The following is a 27,971-nucleotide window of genomic DNA, read 5'->3' as shown; positions in this document are numbered from 1 at the left end:
ATTCTGCAGAGACCGTTCCCTCCGAGACAATCTAGTCCACTCCTCCACCATACCTAGTACCTCTCCCATCACCCATGGCACCTTCCCATGCAATCACAGAAGGTGTAACACCTGCCCCTTTACCTCTTCCATGCTTAACATCCCTGGCCCAAAACACTCATTCCAGGTTAAGCAGCGTTTCACTTGCATCTCTTTCAATCTGGTCTATTGCATTAGCTGCTCCCGATGTGGTCTCCTCTATATCGGAGATACCAAATGCAGACTGGGTGATCGCTTTGCTGAGCATCTTCGGTCTGTTCGCATTCAGCATCCTGACCTTCCTGTTGCTTGCCATTTTAACAAAAGACCCTGCTCCCATGCCCACATGTCTGTTCTTGGCCTGCTGCAATGTTCCAGTGCAGCTCAACGCAAACTGGAGGAACAACATCTCATCTTCCGGTTAGGCACGCTACAGCCTTCCGGCCTGAACATCGAATTCAACAACTTCAGATGATCAGCCCAACCTCAACCCATTTGTTTTCATTTCATTTTAACTGTCTTTTACCATTTCTTTCTTTCCTGCACCTTTCTCCTCTTTGCTTCCCCCTTCCCCTCCCCCCACACCTACAGTTCATCCTCTGATGTTAGTTTCCCTGCTGTTTGACCGTTCACATCTTTTGTCCTCTCTGGGGACTGCCATTAGCACTCTTTCCCCTTGGTTTCTGTGGCCATTAGCACCCGGTTTCCCTGGGTTTCTGTGGCTATGACTCACCTTTCATTCTCACTCCACAGTATAAATATTTCCCACTCTCTCTGTCTGTTAGCTTTGACAAAGAGTCATCAGACTCGAAACGTTAGCTCTTTTCTCTCCCTACAGATGCTGCCAAACTTGCTGAGATTTTCCAGCATTTTCCCTTTCGAGCTATATCCTCACATTGCATTTGCGTGAAAGCATTTGTTAATTTGCCATAACCCTCTCTCAACTAATTTATTACATGTGAGAAATGACTTAACACTTGATAACTCAAGTATAGTAATAAGTGTGCAAACTCTAGTAAAAAGTCACCATCAAAATACTGTTGATGGTGAAAATCTGAAGTAGAAACAGAAAATACTAAATACAGAGCTGTGTCAAGCTGAAAGTTCATCAACTTGAAATGTTGACTCCTCTATCCACAGATGCTGTCTGATCAACTGAGAATTTTTAGTATGTTCTACTTTTACTTTGCAAAACAGATTTGAGCTATATATACTAATATCTTCTAAAAGTGACTTAGCGTTGTAATTTCAGATACTGTATGGCATATGAATATGTGTAGTTTCTTCTCTATGGAGAACTTAAACAATCTACAAATTCAAGGTTTGCTTTTTTAAATTCTATTTTTAAAAAAAAAACAATTGCAAAATTCCACAGACCAGTTTCAACGGTTCAATTTGTTTCCCATATTTGTAGTGTGTAATTTAACATTGTTTACTGTTGAATCATCCAATAAAATAGACATGGGAGTTTGGAATGTGGTTTCAACGGACGTAAAAGCAAAATATGAATGCATCTGTTAAAATTGTATTAACTTTTCTTACAAAATAAGCAATTCATTGCACAACACAATGAATTGCTGAACAAAATTATGCTGATAGTCAGGAATGTTGGCATTTCATTTTAAAACTTTATGTGGGCATTTCTCTGGATCTTTAGACTTGTTCTTGGGGAATTCTTAAATTTTATTCGCAATGCAAGTGTACTGTGTGTGTATTTACTGTTACGTACTTCCACAGATTAATGAACCAAATGCATATGGAAATACTCCTCTCCATGTGGCCTGTTACAATGGCCAGGATGTAGTTGTGAATGAGCTCATTGACTGTGGAGCAAACGTCAACCAAGTGAATGAGAAAGGCTTCACACCACTACACTTTGCTGCTGCGTCAACACACGGTGCACTATGTTTAGAACTCTTGGTCAGTAATGGGGCAGAAGTGAACATTAAGGTAAGGGACAGATACATCCACTGTCAGTAAATGAAAATAAAGCTTCCCTAATTTGTAATGTTGAGCACAGGGGTGCAATAATAATAATCTAATAATCTGCATTAGTGTCACAAGTAAGTTTACATTAACGCTGCAATTAAGTCACCGTGGAAATCCCCTAGTCGCCACACTCTGGCACCTGTTCGGGTAAACTGCGGGAGAATTCAGAATGTCCAATTCACATAACAAGCACGTCTTGTGGGAGGAAACCGGAGCAACCGTAGGAAATCCACGCAGACACGAGAGAACGTGCAGACTCCCACAGACAGCAACACGAGCCGGGAACCAAACCTGGATCTCTGACGCTGTGAAAAACAGTGCTAACCACTGTGCTGCCATGCTGCCCAATAAATGGATTGTGTGAAGATTGGATGACAACAGTAATTTCCATCTTCATGGGATGTTGAGATTTTTTGCTTTAGCTTTCATTCTGTTTTTTTTAAGGGTACCCAATTCATTTTTTTCCAATTAAGGGGCAATTTAGCATGGCCAATCCACCTGATCTGCACATAGAGCATACAGTGCAGAAGGAGGCCATTCGGCCTTTCGAGTCTGCACTGACCCACTTAAGCCCTCACTTTCACCCTATCCCCGTAACCCAAAAACTCCTGCCCTTTTTTTTTTGGACTCTTAAGGGCAATTTAGCAAGGCCAATCCACCTAACCTGCACGTCTTTGGACTGTGGGAGGCACCCAAAGGAAACCCACACAGACACTGTAAGAACGTGCAGACTCCGCACAGACAGTGACCCAAGCCGGGAGTCGAACCTGGAACCCTGGAGCTGTGAGGCAGCAGTGCTAACCACTGCGCCGCCTTGCTTTAGTTTTCATTTGTTTTCCACGGCAGATCAAATGTCCTAACTGTAAATTTATTAGCTTCCACGTATCAGTATAAACGGCTGTAAAAGCTAAATGCAAGTTTTAAAATCGTCAGTTTTGTTTGAGGTTGTATCAAAAGGACATCAATTTTTATCAGTTGGTAGCATGTTTCCTATATGTTTGAAACATGCTAATCAATGTGTTGTTTAATGTGTTGTGTTTTGATAAGTATTGGGCAGCAGTTATGCCTCAGCTTTTGAATCAGCAGTGGATGGTAAAATTTGAAAAGATTCACTCAGCCTCTGTATCTCTTCCAATCATGCCATCTCAATTCCACCTATCTTTTATAAAATCCTTAAACGCATTATCACCACTCAACTGTGACCACTTCTCTCACCAGAGCGTACTTAAATCTCTTCAATTTGAGTTCGGTCCTATGTACGAGATAAAATTTATCTAGAGTTGCCAATACTGTTTTGACTCCAGCAAAGGCTCAATTTCTGTCACAGTGGTTAGCACAGTCGCTTCACAGCTCCAGGGACCCGGGTTTGATTCCCGCTTGGGTCATTGTCTGTGCAGAGCGTGCACGCCCCCCCCCCCCCTTGTCTGCATGGGTTTCCTCTCGGTGCTCAGGTTTCCTCCCACAAAGTCCCAAAAGAAGTGCTTGTTTGGTGAATTGGACATTCTGAATTCTCCCTCTGTGTGCCCGAACAGGCGCCAAAGTGTGGCAACTAGGGAATTTTCACAGTACTTCATTTCAGTGTTAACGGAAGCCTACTTGTGAACTAATAAAGGTGATTATTATTATTATTATTATTAATAACATCCTCCCTTCATTTTGGTAGTGTGACAGTCTCACTGTGGCATAAGCTACTCTGCTTTTTCTACGTGCCCAAATACAGCTGTGGTGTTACATTTTGGTAGAAAGAATAAGGAGGCTAACATACTGCTTGAAAAATAAGTCCAAATGGGGTAGAGGAACAAAGTGGTCCATGAACACATAAATTATTAAAAGTAGCAATGCTGATTAATAAGGCCACAAACAAGAGGGGGGTGGGGGGGGGGGGGGGGGGAATAGCAGTGGAATAGAATTGAAAAGCAGAGAAATTGTTAAATTTGTATTAAACTTTGGTCGCACACACTTGGGGAGTATTGTACACAGTTCTGATCTCCATGTTATATAAACAAGTGAGGTATTGGAATAAGTACAAAAAAGGCTTAGAAGATGATGTAAGAACTAAGAGGTTACATTTATCAGGAAAGACTGAACAGACTGGGTCTTGTTTTCTATACTGAAGAGAAAAAAGTGTGGAGAAGATACTTGTACTTGTCTGGTGGCGGTAGAAGATCAAAGCTACGGGTCAATGAAGGCAGTCACTCATAAATCTAGTTGACAATCTTTGAGAAACTTCTTTATCTAAAGAGTGAAAAAATGTGGCTTAATTGAGGTGGATAGCTTAGATGCAATTACGGGAAAGCAAGACAAACACGTGAAGCAAGGAATAGAGAGTATACTGATAATTTTACATGAAGAGAGCAAGAGGAAACTTATGTGGTGCATAGACCAGCTACAGTGATTGGCCTGTTTCTGACATGTAAATTCTGTGTAATTACTGTAACCCTAAAAATTGATTATTCTCCAGTTTCCGCACATTGACTTTTGCCATGCTTTGAGGTTCAACCCATGCACCCACCCACCTAGTCCTCAACTGTGAGCTTCCTAACAATAACGCTAACTGTTAATATGGAATCAACTTCCACCTAGTTAATCATTACATTACTACCCTGCCTAATGCTGTTATGCACGATTTCTACTGTCACAGATGAGCAAGAACTTTCTCAAATAAGTAGCAATCTAGACTCTTGACTCCTTACTGATATCAGCTGTGCATGGCCTTGAGCTGAGCTTCAGACCCCAAGTGCCATCCATCTGCATGATGCCCAGTTCTAAAATGAACATCCGAACCTATTATGGAATTTGTGGTTTCAAAGCTTTTATCTTATTGGGACAGACCCAAATTTAAAAGGGAGCTGGGGAAGAAAACTGACCTCCTTAGTTTGTAAGGAAACTAAGACTGAAACTGAGAATGGAAACCAAAACATCTGGTTGAAATTATGTAAAAGAAGTCGGCGATCCGCCATCTGTGGATAATGAATCCAATGGTGCAGTATAGGCAGGCTGAAGAAGACACCTGTTAGATCCAGAAGCTGATAATAAACAAAGATATGGTTGCTCAAGCTGATTCTCTTACTTGAAGATAACATTGGTAGATCCACGCCATTCAGAATATTGTAAGCAGAGTAAATCATTTCTGAAGATGTGTGCCAATTTTAGTGAAGACCATGCCCATGGAACTCGGGTTGATTCTTCACTATTGTTGGCTGAGGACCAAGTTAAAATCTGGAAGGGGAACTGAAACACTTTGTGAGGAAGTCAGCGTTTTGAAGGGCTTTGTGACAGAGATTGATGACGTATATTCTGAATGGATTACTGAGCCAATTTGTAAGCTCTATCTTAGTTGTATCTGCCATTCAATGTATAATTTATTGTTTATATTGAACTGCAATTTGCCTGTTGATTCGTAATTAACTTGGGTTTTCGAGTACAGGTGGTTACCAAAGTTGCTATTTAGTGTTTGCTTTTTTGACTTGTGTAGTAAAATTCTTTTGATTTAAACAGTGTAACCTTGTGGTTTTATTATTGCAATAAATAACTTGGATTTTGGATTTCTTTTTCACAAAGGAAAAGGTTACCTACCAAAATCATCATAAACCACAAAACCTCTACCGGATCTATAGCTGTGCCAGAACTGAAATTCTGTACTCCACGCCAAATATAATTTCTCCAGTGCCACCACCAGTGCTTGTGTCTCAAGTGGCAACTCATTCAGCACTCTATCACCTCTTATCACGCTTGCCTACCTCCCACCTTGTACAGTTTTCTTAAAATATAGCAATTCATATTTTACATTTTGAATTTTGAAAAATGCAACCTTTAAATAAATAATAAATAAATGCCTTAATTCAATAAAGGATGTCAGTAGTAGGACATGGAACCGTGGTTGAATGTAGTGCAAAAGAGATGCAGAAAAACGTTCCTTCACTGTGCCACAGTAGCATCTCCATTCCAAACAGTTAAACACTGGTCAGCTGTGTTTCAGTCAGTAGCATTCTTGCCCTAGAGTCAGAAGGTTGAGAGTCCAAGACTTGAGGACAAAAATGTAGGCAGACTTTCCAATCCAGTAGCGAGGGTGCGCTGCACTGTCAACGGTGCTCTCTTTCAGATGAGATGTTGAATCGAGGCCCTATCTGAGTTCTCTTTTCGATATAAAAGATCCAATGCCAGCATTACAGAGAAGCAGCAGTTACCACCCCAATATTTATCTCTTCGTCAATATCACAAAAACAGATTGTGTAATAATTATCACATTGCTGTATGTGAGTTTTCTGTAAGCATATTGGGTGCTTGTATTTCTTACATTACAACAATCACTACACTTGTAAAGTACTAACTACTTAGCTGTAAAGCACTTTACGATATCTGGTATAAATGAAAGTCTTGGGAAGCACGGTGGTGCAGTGGGTTAGCCCTGCAGCCTCACGGCGCCAAGGTCCCAGGTTCGATCCTGGCTCTGGGTCACTGTCCGTGTGGAGTTTGCACATTCTCCCCGTGTTTGCGTGGGTTTCGTCCCCACAACCCAAAGATGTGCAGGCTAGGTGGATTGACACGCTAAATTGCCCCTTAATTGGAAAAAAATGAATTGGCTACTCTAAATTTATAAAAAAAATAAAAAAATAAATGAAAGTCTTTTTAAACCTTTATCCAACTCCTATTTGCCCACTGAATGATCAAGAGCTTTTTTGTGCATTTTGTTTTACAAATCAGACCATTTTGTTTGTGGACTAGGAATTGTCCGTGGATCTGTTGGTTGTTATTCTAAATGTAAACTCTAGACTACAGTTATAAGGGATTGATGTGCAGCAAATATGATCTGTGTGGTATAGTCAGACCACATCAGGTAGTGCTTTGTGTGTTGATAAATGAGGGCGTTATTGTTTTCAGTGTTCGGCTGGCAACACATTTAGATATTCATTTACTGAAAGTAAAAGGATTATTAGTAAAAAAAAAGTGCATTTAAATAATAATTGCAGGATTTTACTGAATAACAAGAGACTATTTAGTACATAAAACTTAGCACGCATTTCTGAAAAAACTACCCATTTAATTCCATTTTTCGTTGCCCATGCAAATTAATCATTTTGGAATATTTGTCCACTTATCCCATGAGTGCTAATATGGATTCTGCTTCTACCATTTTTCTGTACAGGGCATTCTATGTCTTAATCACTCTCAAATGTTTCCTAGCCTCGTAAATATTTTAGTTGATTTATTGCCATCAAATGTTGACATACCAACTGGTGAAAATATTTTTCCCTGTTTATCTCATCAAAATCTTATGAGATTGTCTCTTAAGCCTCTCTAAAAATGCAGCTCAGTTTCTCTAGTCTTTTGTCATACCTAAAGCTGCTTATTTCTAGTCACCTTATAGTAAGCTTTTTCTGTATCTGCACAGCTTTGAAATAATTTCTAAATTAAGAGCTGAAAACTGGACGTAATCATCCATAATTTTCTCGGGTGTCTCCCAATCACTGTAATTTTAGTGGAAGATTGGTTTTACCCTTTTATAGTACTTGATTCTGCTATTTTAGTGGTCTCAGCTCAGATAACATTGAAAGTAATGTTTTGTTGATGTAGCAGGTTGTGTTCTTTTGAGGCAGGGTTGAATTTCAGTGTAGCAACGGCTGTATGAAAGTTACTTGGCATGAATTAGATTTAATTCTATCAATGACACCTTCATTCGTAGTTAAAGGTATGAGAATAAAAGAGTTAATAGTTTTGTCCTTTTTATTTAGTTTTTAAAGTTCAGTTTATTATTTGCTGCTTCTCAGACTGTTTGTCTGATGCTGTTTGTCAATTCCCTCCAATCACATATCTTGATGGGTGGTTTTGTCAGTAAAATCTGAGTGGTATATGTGCATATAAAACAGACCTTTTTTTGGAGTAGCTACTTTAGTTCGGTGGAAGTGATGGAAGTAAAACTAAGTAACATGAATATACATCTGCTCATAGTAAAAGGCAACATGGCCTGGAAATATAGGTCCCAATGGTGTGTAGTCTAATCTAGGAACATCTCATGTGGAATGACTGACCTACTTAAGGATCTCTCTTATGGATGAGTAGTTCACTGCACATTGAGCTTCCTTGATCATTGAACACCATCCTTTTTGGTTGAATGCATATATTGCATGGATTACTGAGGGGCTAGCCCCCCAGCATAACATAGTTTTAAAAAATACAATTGTTTCAAATCAGTGTAAAGAATAAAAAACTTGTGAATTTTGATGTTTCTGTCATTATCTTTGATAAACGGCATTTAAAGATTGTCTTAATGGAAGAATAGATACTGCAAGCAATTATATACATTGATAATCAGTGCTGTCTCAGTGGTAACCTATATATGATTTAATTCTATTTTAGAGTAAAGACGGGAAGACTCCATTGCACATGACAGCAATTCATGGCAGATTCTCAAGGTCACAGACCATCATTCAAAATGGTAACTGACCCATTCATTAAACTAGTTATTAAATGCTTCAAGAATTTAGCTGTCTATAAAATTTTCCTCTGTTTGTTTAAATTATCATTTCATAGGTATCTAATCTTGGAGGAAATGTACCGGAATGTCTGTGTTTAGCCGTTCTGAGAGATAAAATGCCATTTAATATTTGTTTCTTAATTTGCTGCAAAGAATGAGAGACTTCTATTTATGAAAATGTTGCTCCAAGTTGATCATTTTGAACCAGAAATTGATAATATAATTTATATGCAATACTTTTACATAATTTGAGAAAAACTGAATAAATGAACAGTTGCATTTCAGCTTTTCATCAGAAATTAGGTTACATAAAATTTAAAATACAAATTGTGAACCTGTCCTGTGTTGACACAATCTTTATAAAATCCCTTGCAGCTGACTGTCATATATATGGAACAGCAGAATTCTGTGGTGAGAGAGTACAGAAGGCTGGAGGCTATAAACTGGAAGAAATAGCAGGTGGTCCCAAGAGTTCATTGCATGCTATTTGGGGTCAGTTAGCTGGCATTTGGGTCAGGGGTCCAGAAGGATGCCAAGTTGAGTTAGTTAACATAGGAACAGGTCTGGTGGTAGGGAGGAGGCACAAACTAGAGCTGGGTCAGAAAAGACTGGAACAAGAGATGGAGCCACAACTGAACAGAACAGATAAACAAATTGGGCCCTGGTAAAATTGAGACCAGAGCAGCAAAGTTTGGTTAAATATAGGGAAGGCATGGGTCATGTAGACCAGAGAGATTGAGCACATTGGGATAAAGGCAGAAAATGCTGGAAAAACTCAGCTCATGCAGACTTGAAAGGTTAATTCTGTTTCCCTCTCCACAGATGCTGCCAGGCCTGCTGTGTATTTCCAGTATTTTTAGTTTTAGTTTCAGATTCCCAGCATCTGCAGTATTTTACTTTTATTTGAGCTATTTTCTCAATGAAAGGTACCTGTTTAGCATTATATTGATATTGATATATTATCATACCGTGGACAGATTTTGTAGTTTTGTTACACTAGGTGCCACAGAACTCTGGGTACCTTGGTTATAGCTGAGTTTCATCTTTACTGAAGCTGTTTTACCGACAAGACTGCTTCTTTTGATCTATGAAATAAATAGGAGTGCTTTTTCTTAAATTCCAAGATAATTCTGTTACCGTCAGTATGCAGGTGCTCACCAGACATGTTTTTATTGCGTTTAGTGCAAGGGACTATTTTTTCATAGATTATCATAGAATTTACAGTGTAGAAGGAGGCCATTCAGCCCATTGAGTCTGCATCGGCTCTCGGAAAGAGCACCCTACCCAAGGTCAACGCCTCCACCCTATCCCCATAACCCAGTAACCCCACCCAACACTAAGGACAATTTTGGACACTAAGGGCAATTTATCATGGCCAATCCACCTAACCTGCACATCTTTGGACTGTGGGAGGAAACCGGAGCACACGGAGGAAACCCACACACACACACGGGGAGGATGTGCAGACTCCGCACAGACAGTGACCCAAGCCGGAATCGAACCTGGGACCCTGGAGCTGTGAAGCAATTGTGCTATCCACAATGCTACCGTGCTGCCCCACACATTTTCACACATACGTTTCACACATACGTTTGTGCTTCCTGGCAACCGAAACATGAGCTTGTGCACTAAGTAATCTGCCAAGTCACGTTCCCTGGATGAATAATAAACAGGTCTATTGATAGACAAGTAAATATTCTGACAGGCTTTATTTCATTTGCTACTGATCACTCTGATCTAGTAAGAAAAATTAAACAAAGTGGAAGCAAGCACGTCAGATTTCCGAGACAAACCGCAGGAGTGCTTTAAAACTGTTCAAAATAAATATACTTGGAGCTGTCAAAATGAAAGCATATTTGTGAAGTCAGATATTAAAAGGTTTCCATTTGCCGTAGATTTTGTAGCTGCCAAAGGGAGCTTGAAACAGGCAACGGTTGTGTCAGTTCCGTACATTGATTTGGGCAGAAATATAGGAAGGTGAAAACCCCCCGGGGGGTTGCTGCTGAGACTGACCACCCTCTACCTCTCCGCCAGGAAATCGAGAAACGGCTGCCACTGCCGGAAGAACCCTTGTACCGACCCCCTCAAGTCAAACTTAATCTTTTACAACCTGATGAACCCGGCCATGTCATTGATCCAGGCCTCCGGGCTCGGGGGCTTCGCGTCCCTCCACTGTAAGAGAATCCTACGCCGGGCTACTAGAGACACAAAGACCAGTGTACCGGCCTCTCTCGCCTCCTGCACTCCCGGCTCCGATGCTACCCCAAAGATCGTGAGCCCCCAGCCCGGCTCCACCCTGGAACCGACCACCTTGGACAAAGTTCCCGCCACCCCCATCCAAAACCCCTCCAACGCCGGACATGGGTGTGGTTCGCTGGGCCTCCCGAACACCTCCCGCATCTGTGTCCCGTCCCCCCCGAAGAACCGGCTCATCCTGGCCCCAGCCATGTGTGCCCTATGCAGCACCTTCAGCTGAATTAAGCTGAGCCGTGCACAAGAAGAGGACGAGTTCACCCTCCCCAGGGCATCCGCCCACGTCCCATCGTCAATCTCTTCCCCTAGCTCCTCCTCCCACTTCGCTTTCAGCTCCTCCACCGAGGCCTCCTCCTCTTCCTGCATCATCTGGTAAATCGCCGAGATCCTCCCCTCACAGACCCACGTCCCCGAGAGCACCCTATCCTGCACCCCCTTAGGCGGCAGCAGCGAGAACTCCGCCACCTGCCACTTAACAAATGACCTAATCTGCATATACCTGAAAGCATTCCCAGGGGGAAGGCCCCACTTCCCCTCCAACTCCTCTAAAATCGCAAACTTCCCATCGAGGAAAAGGTCTGCCTGATGCCTGCCCTATGCCAACTCAAAAACCCACCCTCCATTCTCCCTGGTGCAAACCGGTGATTGCCCCGTATCGGGGCCCACACTGAGGCCTTCACTCCCCCCCCCCCCCCCCCCCCCGTGCCGCCTACACTGCCCCCAAATTTTGAGGGACGCCACCACCACCGGACACGTGGAATATCTTGCCGGGGGGAGCGGAAGCGGGGGCGTCACCAATGCCCCTAAACTCGTACCCACACGGGACGCCACCTCCAGCCTCTTCCATGCGGCACCCTCCCCCTCCATCAACCACCTGCGAATCATTGCCACATTCACAGCCCAGTAATACCCACACAGGTTGGGCAGCGCCAAACCGCCTGCCTACCTCCCTTCGCTCCAGGAATACCCTCCTTACTCTCGGGGCCTTCCGCGCCCACACAAACCCCAGAATACTCTTATTCACCCTTTTGAAAAAAGCCTTCGGAATCAATATGGGGAGGCACTGGAAAAGAAACAAAAACCTCGGGAGCACCGTCATTTTAACCGACTGGACCCTGCCTGCCAACGAAAGCGGCAGCGCGTCCCACCTCCTGAACTCTTCCTCCATCTGTTCCACCAGCCTCGAAAAGTTAAGCCTGTGCAGGGCTCCCCAGTTCCCAGATATCTGGACCGCAAGATATCTAAAGCTCCTCTCCACCCTCTTCAATGGGAGCTCCCCTATCGCCATCTCCTGGTCCCCCAGGTGCAACACAAACAGCTCACCTTTCCCCACATTGAGCTTGTAGCCCGAAAAGTCCCCAAGTATCTTCAACACCTCTGGCATCCCCCCAGCCGGATCCGCGACGTACAACAGTAAATCGTCTGCGTACAACGACAACCGGTGCTCGTACCCCCCCCCCCCCCCCCCCCCCCCCCCGCACAATCCCCCTCCAGTTCTTTGAATCCCTCAGTGCCACGGCCAAGGGCTCAATCGCCAACGCGAAGAGCAGGGGAGACAAGGGGCACCCCTGCCTCGTCCCCCGGGAAAGCCGGAAGTCCTCCGACTCCTCCCGTTCGTCACCACACTCTCCACCGGGAGCTGTACAGCAACCTCACCCAGCTGATGAATCCCTCACCAAACCCAAACCTCCTCAGCACTTCCCACAGGTAACTCCACTCCACCCTGTCAAAAGCTTTCTCCGCATCCATCGATGCTACTATTTCCGCCTCCCCAGCCACCGGCGCCATCATCATAACATTAAGAAGCCGCCGTACGTTGACATTCAGCTGCCTCCCCTTCACAAACCCCGTTTGGTCCTCATGGATAACCATCGGAAACACATCTTCCAACCTTCTGGACAGTACCTTTGCCAACAACTTTGCGTCCACGTTAAGGAGCGAGATCGGCCTATAGGACCCACACTGGAGGGGGTCCTTGTCCCACTTCAGGATCAAAGGGATGATTGCCCTAGACATCGTCGGAGGCAGAGCCCCCCCCGCCTCGTTCAGGGTCCTTACAAGCAGCGGGCCCAGCAGATCTGAGAACTTCTTGTAAAATTCCACCGGGAACCAGTTGGGTCCCAGTGCTTTCCCTGTCTGCATGCTCCCCAGCGCCTCCATCAGCTCCCCCAACTCGATTGGGGCCCCCAGATCCTCCACCCGCTCATCCCCTACTCTTGGGAACTCCAGCCTATCCAGAAAGCAGTCCATTCCGCCCGCCCCCCAAGGGGGCACCGCCTGGTACAGCCCCTCGTAAAAGCATCTGAACACCCAATTAATGTCCCAACCACTCCGCTCCAGGTTCCCTCCTGCATCTGTGACTCCCCCTATCTCTCTCGCCACCTCCCACTTCCAGAGCTGGTGGGCCAGCATCCGACTTGCCTTCTCCCCATACTCATAAACCGCCCCCTGCGCCCTCCTCCACTGCGCCTCCGCCTTCCGGGTGGTCAATATATCAACCTCCGCTTGGTGACTGCGCCGCTTCCTCAAAAGCCCCTCCTCCAGGACATCCGCATACCTCCTATCCACCCTTACCATTTCCTCCACCAGCCTCTCCCTCTCGATCCTCCCCCCCCCCCCCCCCCCCCCCCCCCCCCCCCCCCCCCCCCCCCCCCCCCCCTCTCCCTGTACGCCCGAATGGATATAGGCTCCCCTCTAACTACTGGATTCAGCGCTTCCCAAACCACCCCAACTTGCACCTCCCCGTTGTCATTGGCTTCCAAATACCCCTCTATACCCCTACGGACCCGGCCACACACTTCCTCCTCTGCCAGAAGCCCCACATCTAACCTCCATAGCGGGTGCTGATCCTTCCCCTCCCCCAGCTCCAGGTCCACCAAATGCGGAGCATGGTCAGATATGGCTATCGCAGAATACTCCGCCCCCACCACTCTCGGGATCAGCGCCCTGCTGAGAACAAAAAAGTCAATCCGGGAATAAGCCTTGTGAACATGGGAGAAAAAGGAGAACTCCCTAACCCCCCCGGCTTCAAGAACCTCCAAAGGTCTATCCCTCCCATCTGATCCATGAACCCCCTCAGCATCAAGGCCGCTGCTGGCCCCTTACCTGTCCTAGACTTCGAGCGATCCAGAGCCGGATGCAGCACCGTATTAAAGTCCCCACCCAGGATCAAACCCCCCGTCTCCAGGTCCGGGATCTGGCTCAGCATGCGCCGCATGAAGCCCGCATCATCCCAGTTGGGGGTGTACACATTGACCAGAACCACTCGCTCCTCCTGAAGTCTACCACTCACCATTACATATCTACCTGCACTGTCCGCCACCACATTAGACGCAACAAACGACAAGCTCTTCCCGACTAAGATCCGCAACCCTTGATTCTTCGCATCGAGCCCCGAGTGAAACACCTGTCCTACCCAGCCTCTTCTCAGCCTCACCTGATCCGCCACCTTAAGGTGCGTCTCCTGGAGCATAGCTACGTCTGCTCCCAGCCCCCTCGGGTGTGCCAAGACCCGGGACCGCTTTACCGGTCCATTCAGCCCCCTCACATTCCATGTGACCAGCCGAATCTGGGGGGTCTTCTCCCTCCGTCCCCGCCGATCAGCCATATCTCTCCCACGGCTCACTACGTGCCCAGGGAACCCCCCAGGCCCGTTCCCCACAGTGGCAGACCCCCCTCTGAGCCCCCCCCCTTCACCAGCCGTTTCCCTACGACCCCTGCAGCAGCAACCCGGTACCCCTCACCCCGAGCTAGGAACCCCCTAGCTGCGTAACCCCTAACATTGTACTTCCGTAAGTCAGCTGACTCCTGCTGACCCCCGCCATACCGATGACCCCCCCCATGCAACGCAACCACCAATCTCCCCTCCTAGTGCCGGCCCCGCCCCCAACTCCTCCAGCGCGGGAAGAAAGCCCGCGCTTCCATCCCGAACCCCTCTCCCCCCCCCCCCCCAGCCCAACACGCGTGAAAAAGACGGGCACATGACCCAGCGGGACCGCGAACAGCTCCCCAACCCTCCACCAGTGGAAAAAACTAAAAAGCACCACAGTAAATAAATAACAGCCCCAAAAAACGAAGGAGCAGAGCAACGAAAAAGCAACATCAAACACAGCCAATAAAAACGAAAGGATACCAAGGAGGACAAAGCTTCCGGACAATGTACATCATTCCCCAGTCCTCAGTTCGAATCCAATTTCTGTGCCTGGACAAAAGCCCAGGACTCCACCGGAGAGTCAAAGTAGAGCTGGTGGTCCTTATAAGTGACCCAAAGGCAAGCCAGCTGTAACAGGCCAAACTTCACCCCCTTCCTGTGAAGCGCTCCCTTCGCCCGATTGAAGCCAGCCCTTCTCTTCGCCACCTCCGCGCTCCAGTCCTGATAGATCCTAATGTCCGCATTCTTCCACCTGCTGCTCCTTTCCTCCTTCGCCCATCTCAGCACGCACTCACGGTCAACAAAGCGGTGAAAGCGGACCAGCACCGCCCTAGGCGGCTCGTTCGGCCTGGGCTTCCTCAACAGCACTCGATGGGCATCCTCCAGCTCCAAGGGTCCTTGGAACGACCCCGCGCCCATTAACGAATTCAACATCACAACCACGTAGGCCCCCAAATCCAAACCTTCCACCCCTCCGGGAGGCCCAAAATCAGCAGGTTCATCCGACGGGAGCGGTTCTCCACTTCTCCATCCTTGCCAGCCATTTCTTGTGAAGCGCCTCGTGCGACTCCACCTTCACTGCTCGGCCCAGGAGCTCATCCTCGTTCTCCGAGGTCTTTAGCTGTATCTGCCGGATCTCTGCAGCCTGTGCCATCTGAGTCGCCATGATCTTGTCCAGCGAGGCCTTAAACGGTTCCAGGATCTCAGCCTTCAGCTCCCTGAAGGAGTGCTGAAGCAGCTCCTGTTGCTCCCGCCCGTGCCCACTGCTGCCACGCTGCCAGTTCCCCGCCCGCCGCCATCTTGTTTTCCTTGCCTCGCACCTTTCTCTGCTTCAAAGTCAATTTTCTGTCTGCTCCGCTCCTGGTGCAGCCCATCCACCGGCAGCTGAGCACAGTGGCCGCGTTCCCACCCGGGGAAAAGTTGAACCAGCGCCGCTGTGGGCCCTTAAAAGAGCCCGAAAGTCCAAAAATAGCGGGAGCTACCGAACGTGCGGCTTAGCTCCGCATCACCGCAACCGGAAGCCCCAGAATGGGTAATTGTTAGCTAGGTCAAATGTAGGGGGACTGGGAAATGAAGGTGGTGGTGGGAGGTACTGGGAAGGTAGCTTCAATGGTGGATGAAGGTGGGAGGCATGAACAGTGAGGTACATGAGGGTAAAGTCAGAGGGGCAAAGGATGCATGAAAAGGTGTGAAGCAGGACAAGGTTCAAGAGGTAAGGGGGTGTGAAGCTGTCGGGGAAGCGGAGGGGAGGGAGAGAGAGAGATAGTGCCAAGGTTGAGTATGTCTTTGCTCAGCCTGAATAAATGGCCAAGGAGGGCTTGGAATAATTTACAGGGGAGGAGGGAACCTCTTATATCTAAATAAAACAATGCAGGCTTCAAAGGCACATTCAATAAACACAGAGTTCATAAACCAAAGAGACAGGAATTGTCAACTCAGACAATTATAAAGGTCCAGTGGCTTGATAGGTCTTAAAAATAATAAGAATATAAGAAATATAACAACATGCCATAAGAAATAGCAACAAGACTACGACATTTGGCCCTTTTAATAAGTCTGTTGTGCCATTCAGTACGATCATGGTTTATTTACCTGAAACCCACCATCTTATACTAACCCCATTTGCCTTCATTTCCTTAGTATCTGTCGACGCCTGAATATACTCAATAACTGAACATCCTCAGCTTTGAGTTGGAGAATTTCAAAGGTTCACATAACTTTTAGTGAAGAAATTTCCCCATCTCAATCCTGAGTGAATTACCCCTGAAAATTCTTGTTCAAACACCATCAAATTCCCTTTCAAAAGTACTGCATCAACTCTGCTTCAAAAACAATTGGCCAAGGAATTCCAAGTTCTTACCACCCTCTATACAAATAATTTTTTATAACCTCCCATTTAACTCTGTAATTTTTATATTATGCTCCCTTGTTATCATCTTATCGATCAATGTAAAAATATATTATTTTTGCATTCCCATAATGCTTAATAATTTTGAAGATTTCTATCAGGTCACTCCTCAACCTTTTCAACTCCAGTGGGGGGAAAAAAGCCCCAATTTCATCTTAACCATGTTCAATCATTCAAAAGTGAATCTGCATTGCGCCTTTCTCCATTACATTTATACCCTACCACACAGTGTGCCCAAACTGTGCACCATACTCCAAATGCAGCCTTTCTAAGGTCTTGTGTAGATTTAATATTATCTTCTTTTTTATTTTTTGCCTAGATATTCAAAACCAGGGATTCAATTTGCCTTTTTGATTGTGTTTTTCTGGAACAAAAGTTCCAAACGCTGTTAAACAAGATTTGTTACTTCATACCGGACAAATTTTATTCAAGTATTTCATAATCCTGGGATCGTGCAAATTTAATACTTAGTAATTTAGACAAGTGCTCTGATAGGACATTCATATGGCACACAGTTTTATATCTCTCCTGATAGGATAAGATTATTTTGATTTCAGTTGAAATGCAATTGATCAAGCTCTCCCAAAATGTTCCCACATTCATAATTTAAAAACATATGTACCACATTGGCATTAATGCTGTGACCCAATGACCAATGACTTTTGTGCAAATAACATGCAAGCTAGCTACCTTGTGCTTCTCTCGACTCAATATAATTTTGAGTTCAGAGCCACTGTACCTTGATAGAGGTTTTGATCACTAAATAATTGGGGTCTTCCTTGACCTGTTCATCTATCACAGTCAGTGTTCCATTTATCTTGCAAGATGAGTAGTTTGGTCTTCTCAAAAGTATGATTAATTCTATTTTGTAATCGGCCTAACTAACAGTAGGTGGCCTTTCACCTGTTTCAAGATTTAGGTTAACAACTTCCTACATCGCTTAACAGTTTTGTTGCCTTATCTCTTGAAACAGCAACAGATTGTCCTGGTAGATCTCATGAAAGTCTAAAAATGAGAAGTGAATCAGATTTTTAACTTATAGTCAAACAGAATTTTAGTTGATCCAAGTAATTTATAGAGATTCACAGATATGTAGTGAGTGAAGATAACTGCTTGAGCTCACTCCATAAGTAAAGGCTTTGGGCAGTGACATATTTGATATGATTTTATGATGAGAGAACAGATTATGATTGGTATTAACTTTTTTTTAGCTAGAGATAAACTGTACATCTAATGAAATATTATCTGCCTTATTCAAAACATCCATTAAATACAGTTTTTGCAAGTTTAAACATGCTTCTAATGATGGATTTATTTTCCTCCTATAGGTGCAGCAATAGATTGTGAAGATAAGAATGGTAATACTCCCTTGCATATAGCTGCTCGTTATGGCCATGAACTTCTTATAAACACGCTAATCACCAGTGGAGCGGACACTGCAAAGTGAGTACAAATTATTGACGTTGCCACTACTTGAACGTGCATCATATGTGAGTTTGATGGACAGTTGTAGACAGTTCAACTGTAAAAGCATCAGAGCTGAACCCAACCTTGTCCAGTTGACATTTCCGTGTGCAGTTTTGTTGAGCATTTCCAGTCACTGATGAGGACCAGGGCTCTCTCGCTCCCTCTCTCATACCCCCTCGCTTGCCTCCTCTCCCGCCCCCTCGCCTTCTCTCTCTCTCTCTCTCTCTCTCTCCTGGGATATCCAGCATAGCCATCCAAGGTCTTTTGTAACCTCATCACCATCTTACAGAAATTCAATTTAATGAGTCTTGTTTCAGAACATGAAATCCCTATTCTTCGAATGATTCTGTGAATCTTACTGTATTAATGCTCTTAGAAATAGATGCCTAAAATTGCAGGCAACCCAGACTGAGATTTAAAAAAATATATTTTGTCAACTAGTCTCGTAGTTTAAAGAATTGTAACTGTATTGTGATTTACTAAAATATCAATAAATCAAGGGTGTCTGTTGAGAAGTCCATAAATGAATGATCTCAGTTCACATACTGGATTGCTCCATGTATTGATATTAGATAACTGCAGTTTGAAGAACCAGGACTATATATCTCAGTCAAAGATTTTGAGTGCAATTCATGTTTTAAAAGGTTAGTTCTCTGAAGTAGCCTAATCTTCATTGGAAGGAAGACATTTTACATTTATAGACTTTTACTACTTGCGATAAAACAAACTTTGAAAATTACTTAATTAACCATCTAAAAGTTCTAAGGGTGTTCGTTAGCATTGTTCTGTTTTTAATAGCAAAAAGACGAGCAGCAGCTCCCATACAATTTTGCAATGGTGTAGGTGTCCTAAATGTTGTGTTGAAATACAAGGACATCACCAAGTGTTCATACATAGAAGCAGGAGGAGACCATTCAGCCCTTCAAGTTTGCTCCTCCATTATGATCCTGGCCTATCGTCAAGTTCAATACCCTGATCCAACCTTCGCCCCTATCCCTTGATCACTTTAGCCCCAAGTGCAATATCTAACTCCTTCTTGAAATTACACAACATTTTGGCCTCAAATACTTACTGTGGTAGTGAATTCCACAGATTCACCACTCTCTGGGTGAAGAAATTTCTCCGCACCTCAGTCCTACCCCATATCCTCAAACTACAATCCCTAGTTCTGGACTCCCCCACCATCGGGAACATTCTTTCTGAATCTACCCTGTCTCATTCTGTCAGAGTTTAATAAGTTTATATGAGATCTCCTCTCACTCTTCCAAACTTTAATGAATATAACCCTAACCGACTTAGTCTCTCTTCATATGACAGTCCCACCGTCCCAGGAATCAGCCTGGTAAACCTTCGCTGCACTCTATCCATAACATAGAACATAGAACAGTACAGCACAGAACAGGCCCTTCGGCCCTCGATGTTGTGCCGAGCAATGATCACCCTACTCAAACCCACGTATCCACCCTATACCCGTAACCCAACAACCCCCCCTTAACCTTACTTTTTAGGACACTACGGGCAATTTAGCATGGCCAATCCACCTAACCCGCACATCTTTGGACTGTGGGAGGAAACCGGAGCACCCGGAGGAAACCCACGCACACACGGGGAGGACGTGCAGACTCCACACAGACAGTGACCCAGCCGGGAATCGAACCTGGGACCCTGGAGCTGTAAAGCATTTATGCTAACCACCATGCTACCGTGCTATAAGAACATCCTTCCTCGGATAAGGACACCGCAACTGTACACAATACTCCAGGTGTGGCCTCACCAATGTCCTATACAATTGCAGTAAAACATCCCTATTCCTATACTCAAATTCTCTCGCTATGAAGGCCAACATACCTTTTACCTTTTTTACTGTCTGCTGTATCATAGAATCATAGAATTTACAGTGCAGAAGGAGGCCACCTCTCAATTTACACCCATTCAAATAATAATCTGCCTTTCTATTTTTGCTATCAAAGCGGATAACCTCACAATTTATCCCATTATACTGCATCTGCCATGCATATGCCCACTCATTCAGCCTGTCCAAATTCCACTGAAGTATCTCTGCATCCTCCTCACAGCTCACCCTCCCACCCAACTTTATATCATCTGCAAATTTGGAGATAATACATTTAGTTCCCTCGTCCAAATCATTAATATATAATGTGAACAGTTGGGGTCCTAGCACAGATCCTGTGGTAACCCATTTGTCACTGCCTGCCAATCGGAAAAAGGTCGATTTATTCCAACTTTTCTGCTTCTTGTCTGCTAACCAGCTTTCTATTCATTTCAAAATACTATTTGCAATCCCTTTCATTTTAACGTTATATATTAATCTGCTATGTTGAACCTTGTTGAAAGTCTAATAAACCACATCGACTGGTTCTCCCTGGCTAGCTCTACTAGTTACATCTTCAAAGAATTCTAGCACACCTTTGTGACTCTACATTCCTTAAATGTTCAAGACCTCGTTTCTCTTGTCCCTTTTTTGAACAGAAACCAAACTCTCGCCAGCCATCCTGCATGGTCTATAGCACAAAGCAATCCAGCTGCTTCATCACAGCTGTAGCTTCTTTATATCCCCATCTTTAGCAGCAGCTGTTATTTTTTTATAACTGTAAAAGTGTTAAACTGCCAAAGAATTTTGTTTTGAATTTCTCTCCCCATGAACCAGGTTCCCCTCCAAATTACCACCCCGATTTGGAAATATATCACCGTTCATTCACTATTGCTGGGTCAAATTCCTGGAACCTCCTCCCTAACAACACTGTGGGTGTACCTATACCACGGGGACTGCAGCTGTTCAAGAAGGCAACTCACCACCACCTCCTGAGGGTAACTAGGGACGGGCAATAAATGTTGGCCTAACCAGCAACGCCCACATCCCGTAAATGAATTTTAAAATTGAAGGGAGCATTTTAAATCTCAGCCATCCTGTAAAGCTCAGCATTCATGGCAGTATATGGATTTCTATAGAAGTATGTGTGTGTGTTATCTGCACTTATTAATCACAAGCTCGTTGCTTTACATGTGGCTGATAATTTAATATATTAACAATTAAGAAACTTTAATTTCTGAAGCCAGAAGCACATTTGGAACAAGTATTCACTGAGAATTGCTTTTTTAAAAATAAATTTAGTGTACCCAATTAAATTTTTCCAATTAAGGGGCAATTTAGCATGGCCATTCCACCTACCCTGCACATCTTTGTGTTGTGGGGGCGAAACCAACACAAACACGGGGAGAATGTGCAAACTTCACACGGACAGTGGCCCAGAGCCGAGATCAAACCTAGGACCTTGGCGTGTGAGACTGCAGTACTAGCCACTGTGATGCCCCACTGAGGATTACATGTGGGGGATTACTCCTGCAAGCAATATTTCTTTTTTTTTTTTTAAATAATTTTTATTGAGAAATTTTGATTTTATACAACATTGACGCACCTTAGTAAAATACCGAAAATAACAATAATATTAACAATCATATACATTCGCCCCATCCCCATGAACAACCCAGCATTTTAACAACAACGCAAATTAACACACTATAAAGTTACAGAATAAACACTACAGTAATGCACCCCCCCCCCCCGGGTTGCTGCTGCTATTGACCCAGTTACCTATCTCTGAGCCAGGAAGTCCAGAAAAGGCTGCCATCGTTTATAGAACCCTTGTATTGATCCTCTCAGGGCAAATTTGACCTTTTCCAATTTTATAAATCCCGCCATGTCACTGATCCAGGTCTCCACACTTGGGGGCCTTGCATCCTTCCATTGTAACAGAATCCTTCGACGGGCTACTAGGGACGCAAAGGCCAGGACACCGGCCTCTTTCGCCTCCTGCACTCCCGGCTCTACCGCAACTCCAAAAATCGCGAGTCCCCACCCTGGTTTGATCCTGGATCCAACCACCCTCGACACCGTCCCCGCCACCCCCTTCCAGAATTCTTCCAGTGCTGGGCATGCCCAGAACATATGGGCGTGGTTCGCAGGACTCCCCGAACATCTGGTGCACCTGTCCGCACCCCCGAAGAACCTACTCATCCTAGTCCCGGACATGTGGGCCCGGTGCAGCACCTTAAATTGGATGAGACTAAGCCTCGCACACGAGGAGGAAGAGTTGACTCTCTCCAAGGCATCCGCCCAAGTCCCGTCCTCTATCTGCTCCCCGAGTTCCTCCTCCCATTTAGCCTTCAGCTCCTCCACTGACGACTCCTCCACCTCCTGCATTACCTTATAGATGTCAGACACCTTCCCCTCTCCTACCCACACCCCCGAAAGCACTCTGTCCATCGTCCCCTGCGAGGGCAGCAAAGGGAATCCTTCTACCTGTCGCCTAGCAAACGCCTTTACCTGCAGGTATCTGAACATGTTCCCCTGGGGAAGGCCAAATTTATCTTCCAGTTCCCCCAGGCCCGCAAACCTCCCGCCAATAAACAGGTCCCTCAATTTGCTGATGCCCGCCCTTTGCCACCCCCTGAATCCCCCATCCGTGTTCCCCGGGATGAACCGATGGTTGCCACCCAGTGGAGCCTCCATCGAGCCCCCTGTTTCCCCCCGATGCCGTCTCCATTGTTCCCAGATTCTTAGGGTCGCTGCCACCACCGGGCTCGTGATAAACCTCTTAGGGGAGAGCGGCAACGGTGCCGTTACCATGGCACCCAGGCTCGTACCTCTACATGACGCCATCTCCATTCTTTTCCACGCCGCCCCTCCCCCCTCCATCACCCATTTACGCACCATTGACACATTGGCTGCCCAATAGTACCCCAGAAGGTTGGGCAGTGCCAGCCCACCTCCATCCCTTCCTCGCTCCAGGAACACCCTCCTCACTCTCGGAGTCCCATGTGCCCACACAAAACTCAGAATACTGCTAGTCACTCTCCTAAAGAAGGCCCTGGGGATAAATATGGGCAGGCACTGAAAAAGGAACAAGAACCTCGGAAGCACTGTCATTTTGACGGACTGCACCCTCCCCGCCAACGACAATGGCAGCATGTCCCACCTCCTGAACTCCTCCTCCATCTGATCTACCAGCCTGGTAAAGTTATGCTTGTGGAGAGTCCCCCAGTCCCTGGCCACTTGCACCCCCAGGTACCTAAAGCTCTCCCCTGCCCGCCTAAGCGGGAGCCTACCAATTCCTTCCTCCTGGTCTCCAGGGTGCACCACAAACACCTCACTCTTGCCTAAGTTTAATTTATAACCTGAGAAGGTCCCAAACTCGGCTAGTAACTCCATCACTTCCGGCATCCCTCCCACCGGGTCCGCCACATACAGTAACAGGTCGTCGGCATACAACGACACCCTATGTTCCTCTCCACCTCGCACCAAGCCTCTCCACCTCTCTGAATCTCTCAATGCCATCGCCAGCGGCTCGATTGCCAGTGCAAACAACAAGGGGGACAGGGGGCAACCCTGCCTAGTCCCTCTGTAAAGCCGGAAGTACTCCGACCTCCTCCTATTCGTGGCCACGCACGCCATCGGGGCCTCATATAGCAGCCTCACCCATCTAATAAACCCTTCACCAAATCCAAACCTCCCCAACACCTCCCATAGGTACCCCCACTCCACTCTATCGAAGGCCTTCTCCGCATCCAGTGCCACCACTATCTCTGCCTCCCCCTCAATCGCCGGCATCATAATGACATTCAGCAATCTCCGCAAATTCGTGTTCAGCTGCCTTCCCTTCACAAAACCTGTCTGGTCCTCGTGCACAACCCCTGGCACACAGTCCTCTATCCTGGTGGCCAGGATTTTTGCCAGCACCTTAGCGTCCACGTTGAGGAGAGATATGGGCCTGTATGAACCACACTGCTGGGGGTCCTTGTCCTTCTTTAAAATTAACGAGATCAGCGCCCGTGACATCGTCGGGGGCAAAGTCCCCCCCCCCTCCCACGCTTCATTGAGTGTTCGCACCAGCAAGGGGCCCACTAGATCCACAAACTTTTTATAAAATTCCACCGGGAACCCATCCGGCCTCGGTGCCTTCCCTGACTGCATCTGCCCGATCCCCTTAACTAGCTCCTCCAGCTCAATCGGCGCACCCAACCCCTCCACCTTCTCCTCCTGCACCTTCGGGAAAGAAAGCCCGTCCAGGAACCTCTCCATTCCCCTCCTCTCCCCCGTTGGCTCCGACCGGTACAGTTCCCCGTAAAAATCCTTGAAGACCTCATTCACCTCTACCCCCTTCCGCACCACATTCCCACTCTTATCTCTCACTCCAGCAATCTCCTTAGCCGCATCCCGCTTACGCAGCTGATGAGCCAGCATCCTACTCGCCTTTTCACCATGTTCGTACACTGCCCCTTGTGCCTTCCTCCACTGTGCCTCCGCCTTTCTAGTGGTCAGCAAATCAAATTTAGCCTGCAGGCTGCGCCTCTCCCCCAACAGTCTCTCCTCTGGTGCCTCTGCATACCTCCTGTCCACCTCCAGCATCTTTCCCACCAGTCTATCCCTCTCACTCCTTTCGCTCCTCTCCCTGTGTGCCCGGATGGATATCAGCTCCCCACGAATTACTGCCTTCAGGGCTTCCCAGACCATCCCCACCTGAACCTCCCCCGTATCATTCACCTCAAGGTACCCCTCAATACTTGCCCGGACCCTCCTACACACCTCCTCCTCCGCCAACAACCCCACATCCAACCGCCACAACGGACGTTGGTCTCGCACCTCTCCCATCTCCAACTCTATCCAATGCGGAGCGTGGTCGGAGATTGCAATGGCCGAATACTCGGCCTCCTCCACTCTCGGAATCAGTCCCCTACTCACCACGAAGAAATCACGAGTAGACCCTATGTACGTGGGAGAAGAAAGAGTACTCGCATGCCCTCGGCCTCACAAACCTCCATGGATCCACTCCACCCATCTGATCCATAAACCCTCTCAGTACCTTGGCCGCCGCCGGCCTCCTACCCGTCCTAGAGCTGGACCGATCCAGTGAAGGATCCAACACCGTATTAAAGTCCCCCCCCTATGATCAGACCTCCAGATCCGGGATCCGTCCCAACATACGCCTCATAAAGCCCGCATCGTCCCAATTTGGGGCATACACACTAGCCAGTACCACCTTCTCTCCTTGTAGCCTGCCCCTAACCATCACATACCTACCCCCCTTATCCGCCACCACCTCCGATGCCTCAAACGACACATTTTTCCCCACCAGAATCGCCACTCCCCGGTTCCTCACATCCAACCCCGAGTGGAAAACCTGCCCCACCCATCCCTTCCTCAGGCGGACCTGGTCCGCCACCCTCAGGTGGGTCTCCTGAAGCATTGCCACATCCGCCTTTAGCCCCTTCAGGTGAGCCAGCACCCTCGACCGCTTCACCGGCCCATTCAACCCTCTCACATTCCAGGTGACCAACCGGATCAGAGGGCGTCCCGCCCCCCTCCCCCGTCGACTAGCCATAGCCCGTCGACTGCCCGCCCCAGGCCAGCACCCCCTGCTCGACCCCGTCCCCATAGCGACAACCCCTCACCTCTGTCCCCCCAGCCCCCACCAGCTCCTTCTTGACCCTACCAGCAGCAACCCGGTATTCCCCTTTCCCCCCCTCCCTTCCCCCCCAGGCTAGGAACCCTCCCAGCCGCGAACCGTCCTCCATTGTACTTCCGTGGGTCAGCTAACTTCTGCTGACCCCGGAAACTCCCGCCAATAGCCCGACCCCTCCCGAAGTGGGATCATCCCCCAATCTATCCCTCCTCCTGGCACCGCTCCAGCGCGGGGAAGAACCAGTTAAGGCCCCGCCTCCCCCGTCACCATCTCCACCCCCCAGCCCCGCAGCGCGGGAAACCAGAGGAAAGCCCGCGCTTTCGCACTGCCCCACCACACCCTTCTGACGCAGCTCCCAAATAACAGCCCCACTCCATACCCCCACTCCGGCATAGAATACAACATACCCCCCCCGACCCTCCCCTCAAGATACACAGCCCAGACAATGTCCCACAGCACAAAAACAAAAACATAGCAGAACAACCCCCCTGTAAATAACCATATCAAAATTGCAAAAGTACTAAAACAAGAAGAAAACAACAGAAGAAAAAGAGAACACAGCAACAGCAGAATCCAGCACTAATATCTTACAGCCGACCTCGCAACCCCCAACCCCTAGTTCAAGTCCAGTTTCTCCGTCCGCACGAAGGCCCATGCCTCCTCCGGGGAATCAAAATAATAATGCCGGTCCGAATAAGTTACCCACAGGCGCGCGGGCGGCAACATTCCGAACTTTATCTTTTTTCTATAAAGCACATCTTTCGTCCGATTAAATCCGGACCGCCGCTTAGCCACCTCCGCACTCCAGTCCTGGTAGATCCGCACTACCCCATTCTCCCAATTGCTGCTCTTCACCTTCTTGGCCCAGCGCAGCACGCACTCCCGATCACTGAACCGGTGGAACCTCACCAGCACCGCACGCGGGGGTTCATCTTCCTTGGGCCTCCTGGCCAGCACCCTGTGCGCTCCCTCCAGCTCCAAGGGCAGATGGAGAGATCCGGCCCCCACTAGCGAATTCAGCATTACAGCCACATAGGCTGTCAGGTCCGATCCCTCCAGCCCCTCTGCAAGGCCCAAGATCCGCAGGTTTTTCCGCGTCATGCGGTGATCCAGCTCCTCAAAGCGTTCCTGCCACTTCTTGTGGAGTGCTTCGTGCCCCTCCACCTTACTCACGAGGACCACGGCCTCCTCCTCTCGTTCAATGGCCTGCGTCTGCAACTTCTTGATGGCAGCACCCTGGGTGGACTGAATCTCTGACAGCCTTCTGTTTGTTTCCTGCAGAGAGCTCAGTACTTCATCCTTGAATTCTTTAAAGCAGCGCAGGAGATCAGTTTGTTGTTTCTGGGCCCAGAGTCTCCACCCCTCTGGAACTTTGGCAGTGGCCATCTTGGATCCCTTCCCCCGTTTTTTCTGAGGAGCTGCTGCTGTTTTTTCCACCTTTCCACTCCGAGTTCGAGTCATGGACTGCAGGGAAAGTCGTTCAGCACACCTTCCCCCACCGGGAGACGTCGAAAAATTTCCGTTTTGGGCTCTCAAAAGAGCCGAAAAATCTCTTTAAAACGGGAGCTTCCAAATGTGTGGCTTACTGATCCATCACAGCCACCGGAAGTCGCAAGCAATATTTCTAATGAAGAAAGAACGTACATTTATGTAGCAACTAATCACATTTCTGAAAAGTATCCATGGCATTTCATGTAAAGATACAATTGTTCTGTATCAGCTATTGTGACACTAGCTAGATGCTGATTCAAGTACAGTATTGTTATTTAATTTGTTCACAGGCTGAGGACATACTGCAATCTTTCCAATTGTATATCTTCAACTATGTGTGTTACATTTTAATTAGTATGCATATAGTTTTCTTGCATTTTAATCTATTTATTTGCCCAGATCTTGTTTTAGCAAACAATATGGGAACTGAGAGAAAGATCATTGTACGATAACTTATAATCAGATATTTAAAATCTCAGCTTTTGATGCTGCTATGTATTTTGATGTTGCCAAAAAGGATTGTGAAGATTTTAATTAAGGAAAACAGTTTTTAATTCTAAGAGTAATGTGATTTTTGAATAAATTAAAGTTTTAAAAAATTCTGTTTTTCCTCTAGCCGGGGTATTCACGGAATGTTTCCACTACATCTAGCAGCCTTAAGTGGCTTTTCTGATTGCTGTCGAAAGCTGTTGTCCTCAGGTATTTGTACTAAAGTTAAACTTTTAGCTACAAATTGGT

The 27,971-nt window shown here is 46.7% G+C and overlaps 1 protein-coding gene across 2 annotated transcripts in view; it reads left to right on the top strand.

The window, feature by feature from the left end:
* ankrd28b (ankyrin repeat domain 28b) overlaps window positions 1–27,971 on the top strand; it is a 136,232-nt gene that overhangs the window by 16,920 nt on the left and 91,341 nt on the right. For both annotated transcript variants that reach the window (XR_005460732.1, XM_038797809.1), the window contains 4 exons: window positions 1,756–1,968; window positions 8,365–8,443; window positions 18,123–18,237; window positions 27,850–27,932. Coding sequence is in view for 1 of the 2 variants with exons in the window: in XM_038797809.1 (XP_038653737.1) it covers window positions 1,756–1,968; window positions 8,365–8,443; window positions 18,123–18,237; window positions 27,850–27,932 (490 nt within the window). In the remaining variant the exon portion in view is untranslated. The remainder of the gene's footprint in view (window positions 1–1,755; window positions 1,969–8,364; window positions 8,444–18,122; window positions 18,238–27,849; window positions 27,933–27,971) is intronic.

Source organism: Scyliorhinus canicula, chromosome 5, assembly GCF_902713615.1.
Source record: "Scyliorhinus canicula chromosome 5, sScyCan1.1, whole genome shotgun sequence".
In the NCBI taxonomy this organism is placed as follows: domain Eukaryota; kingdom Metazoa; phylum Chordata; class Chondrichthyes; order Carcharhiniformes; family Scyliorhinidae; genus Scyliorhinus; species Scyliorhinus canicula.
Note: the sequence above shows the minus strand (reverse complement) of the source record. Positions and strands in the feature narration are given on the sequence as shown.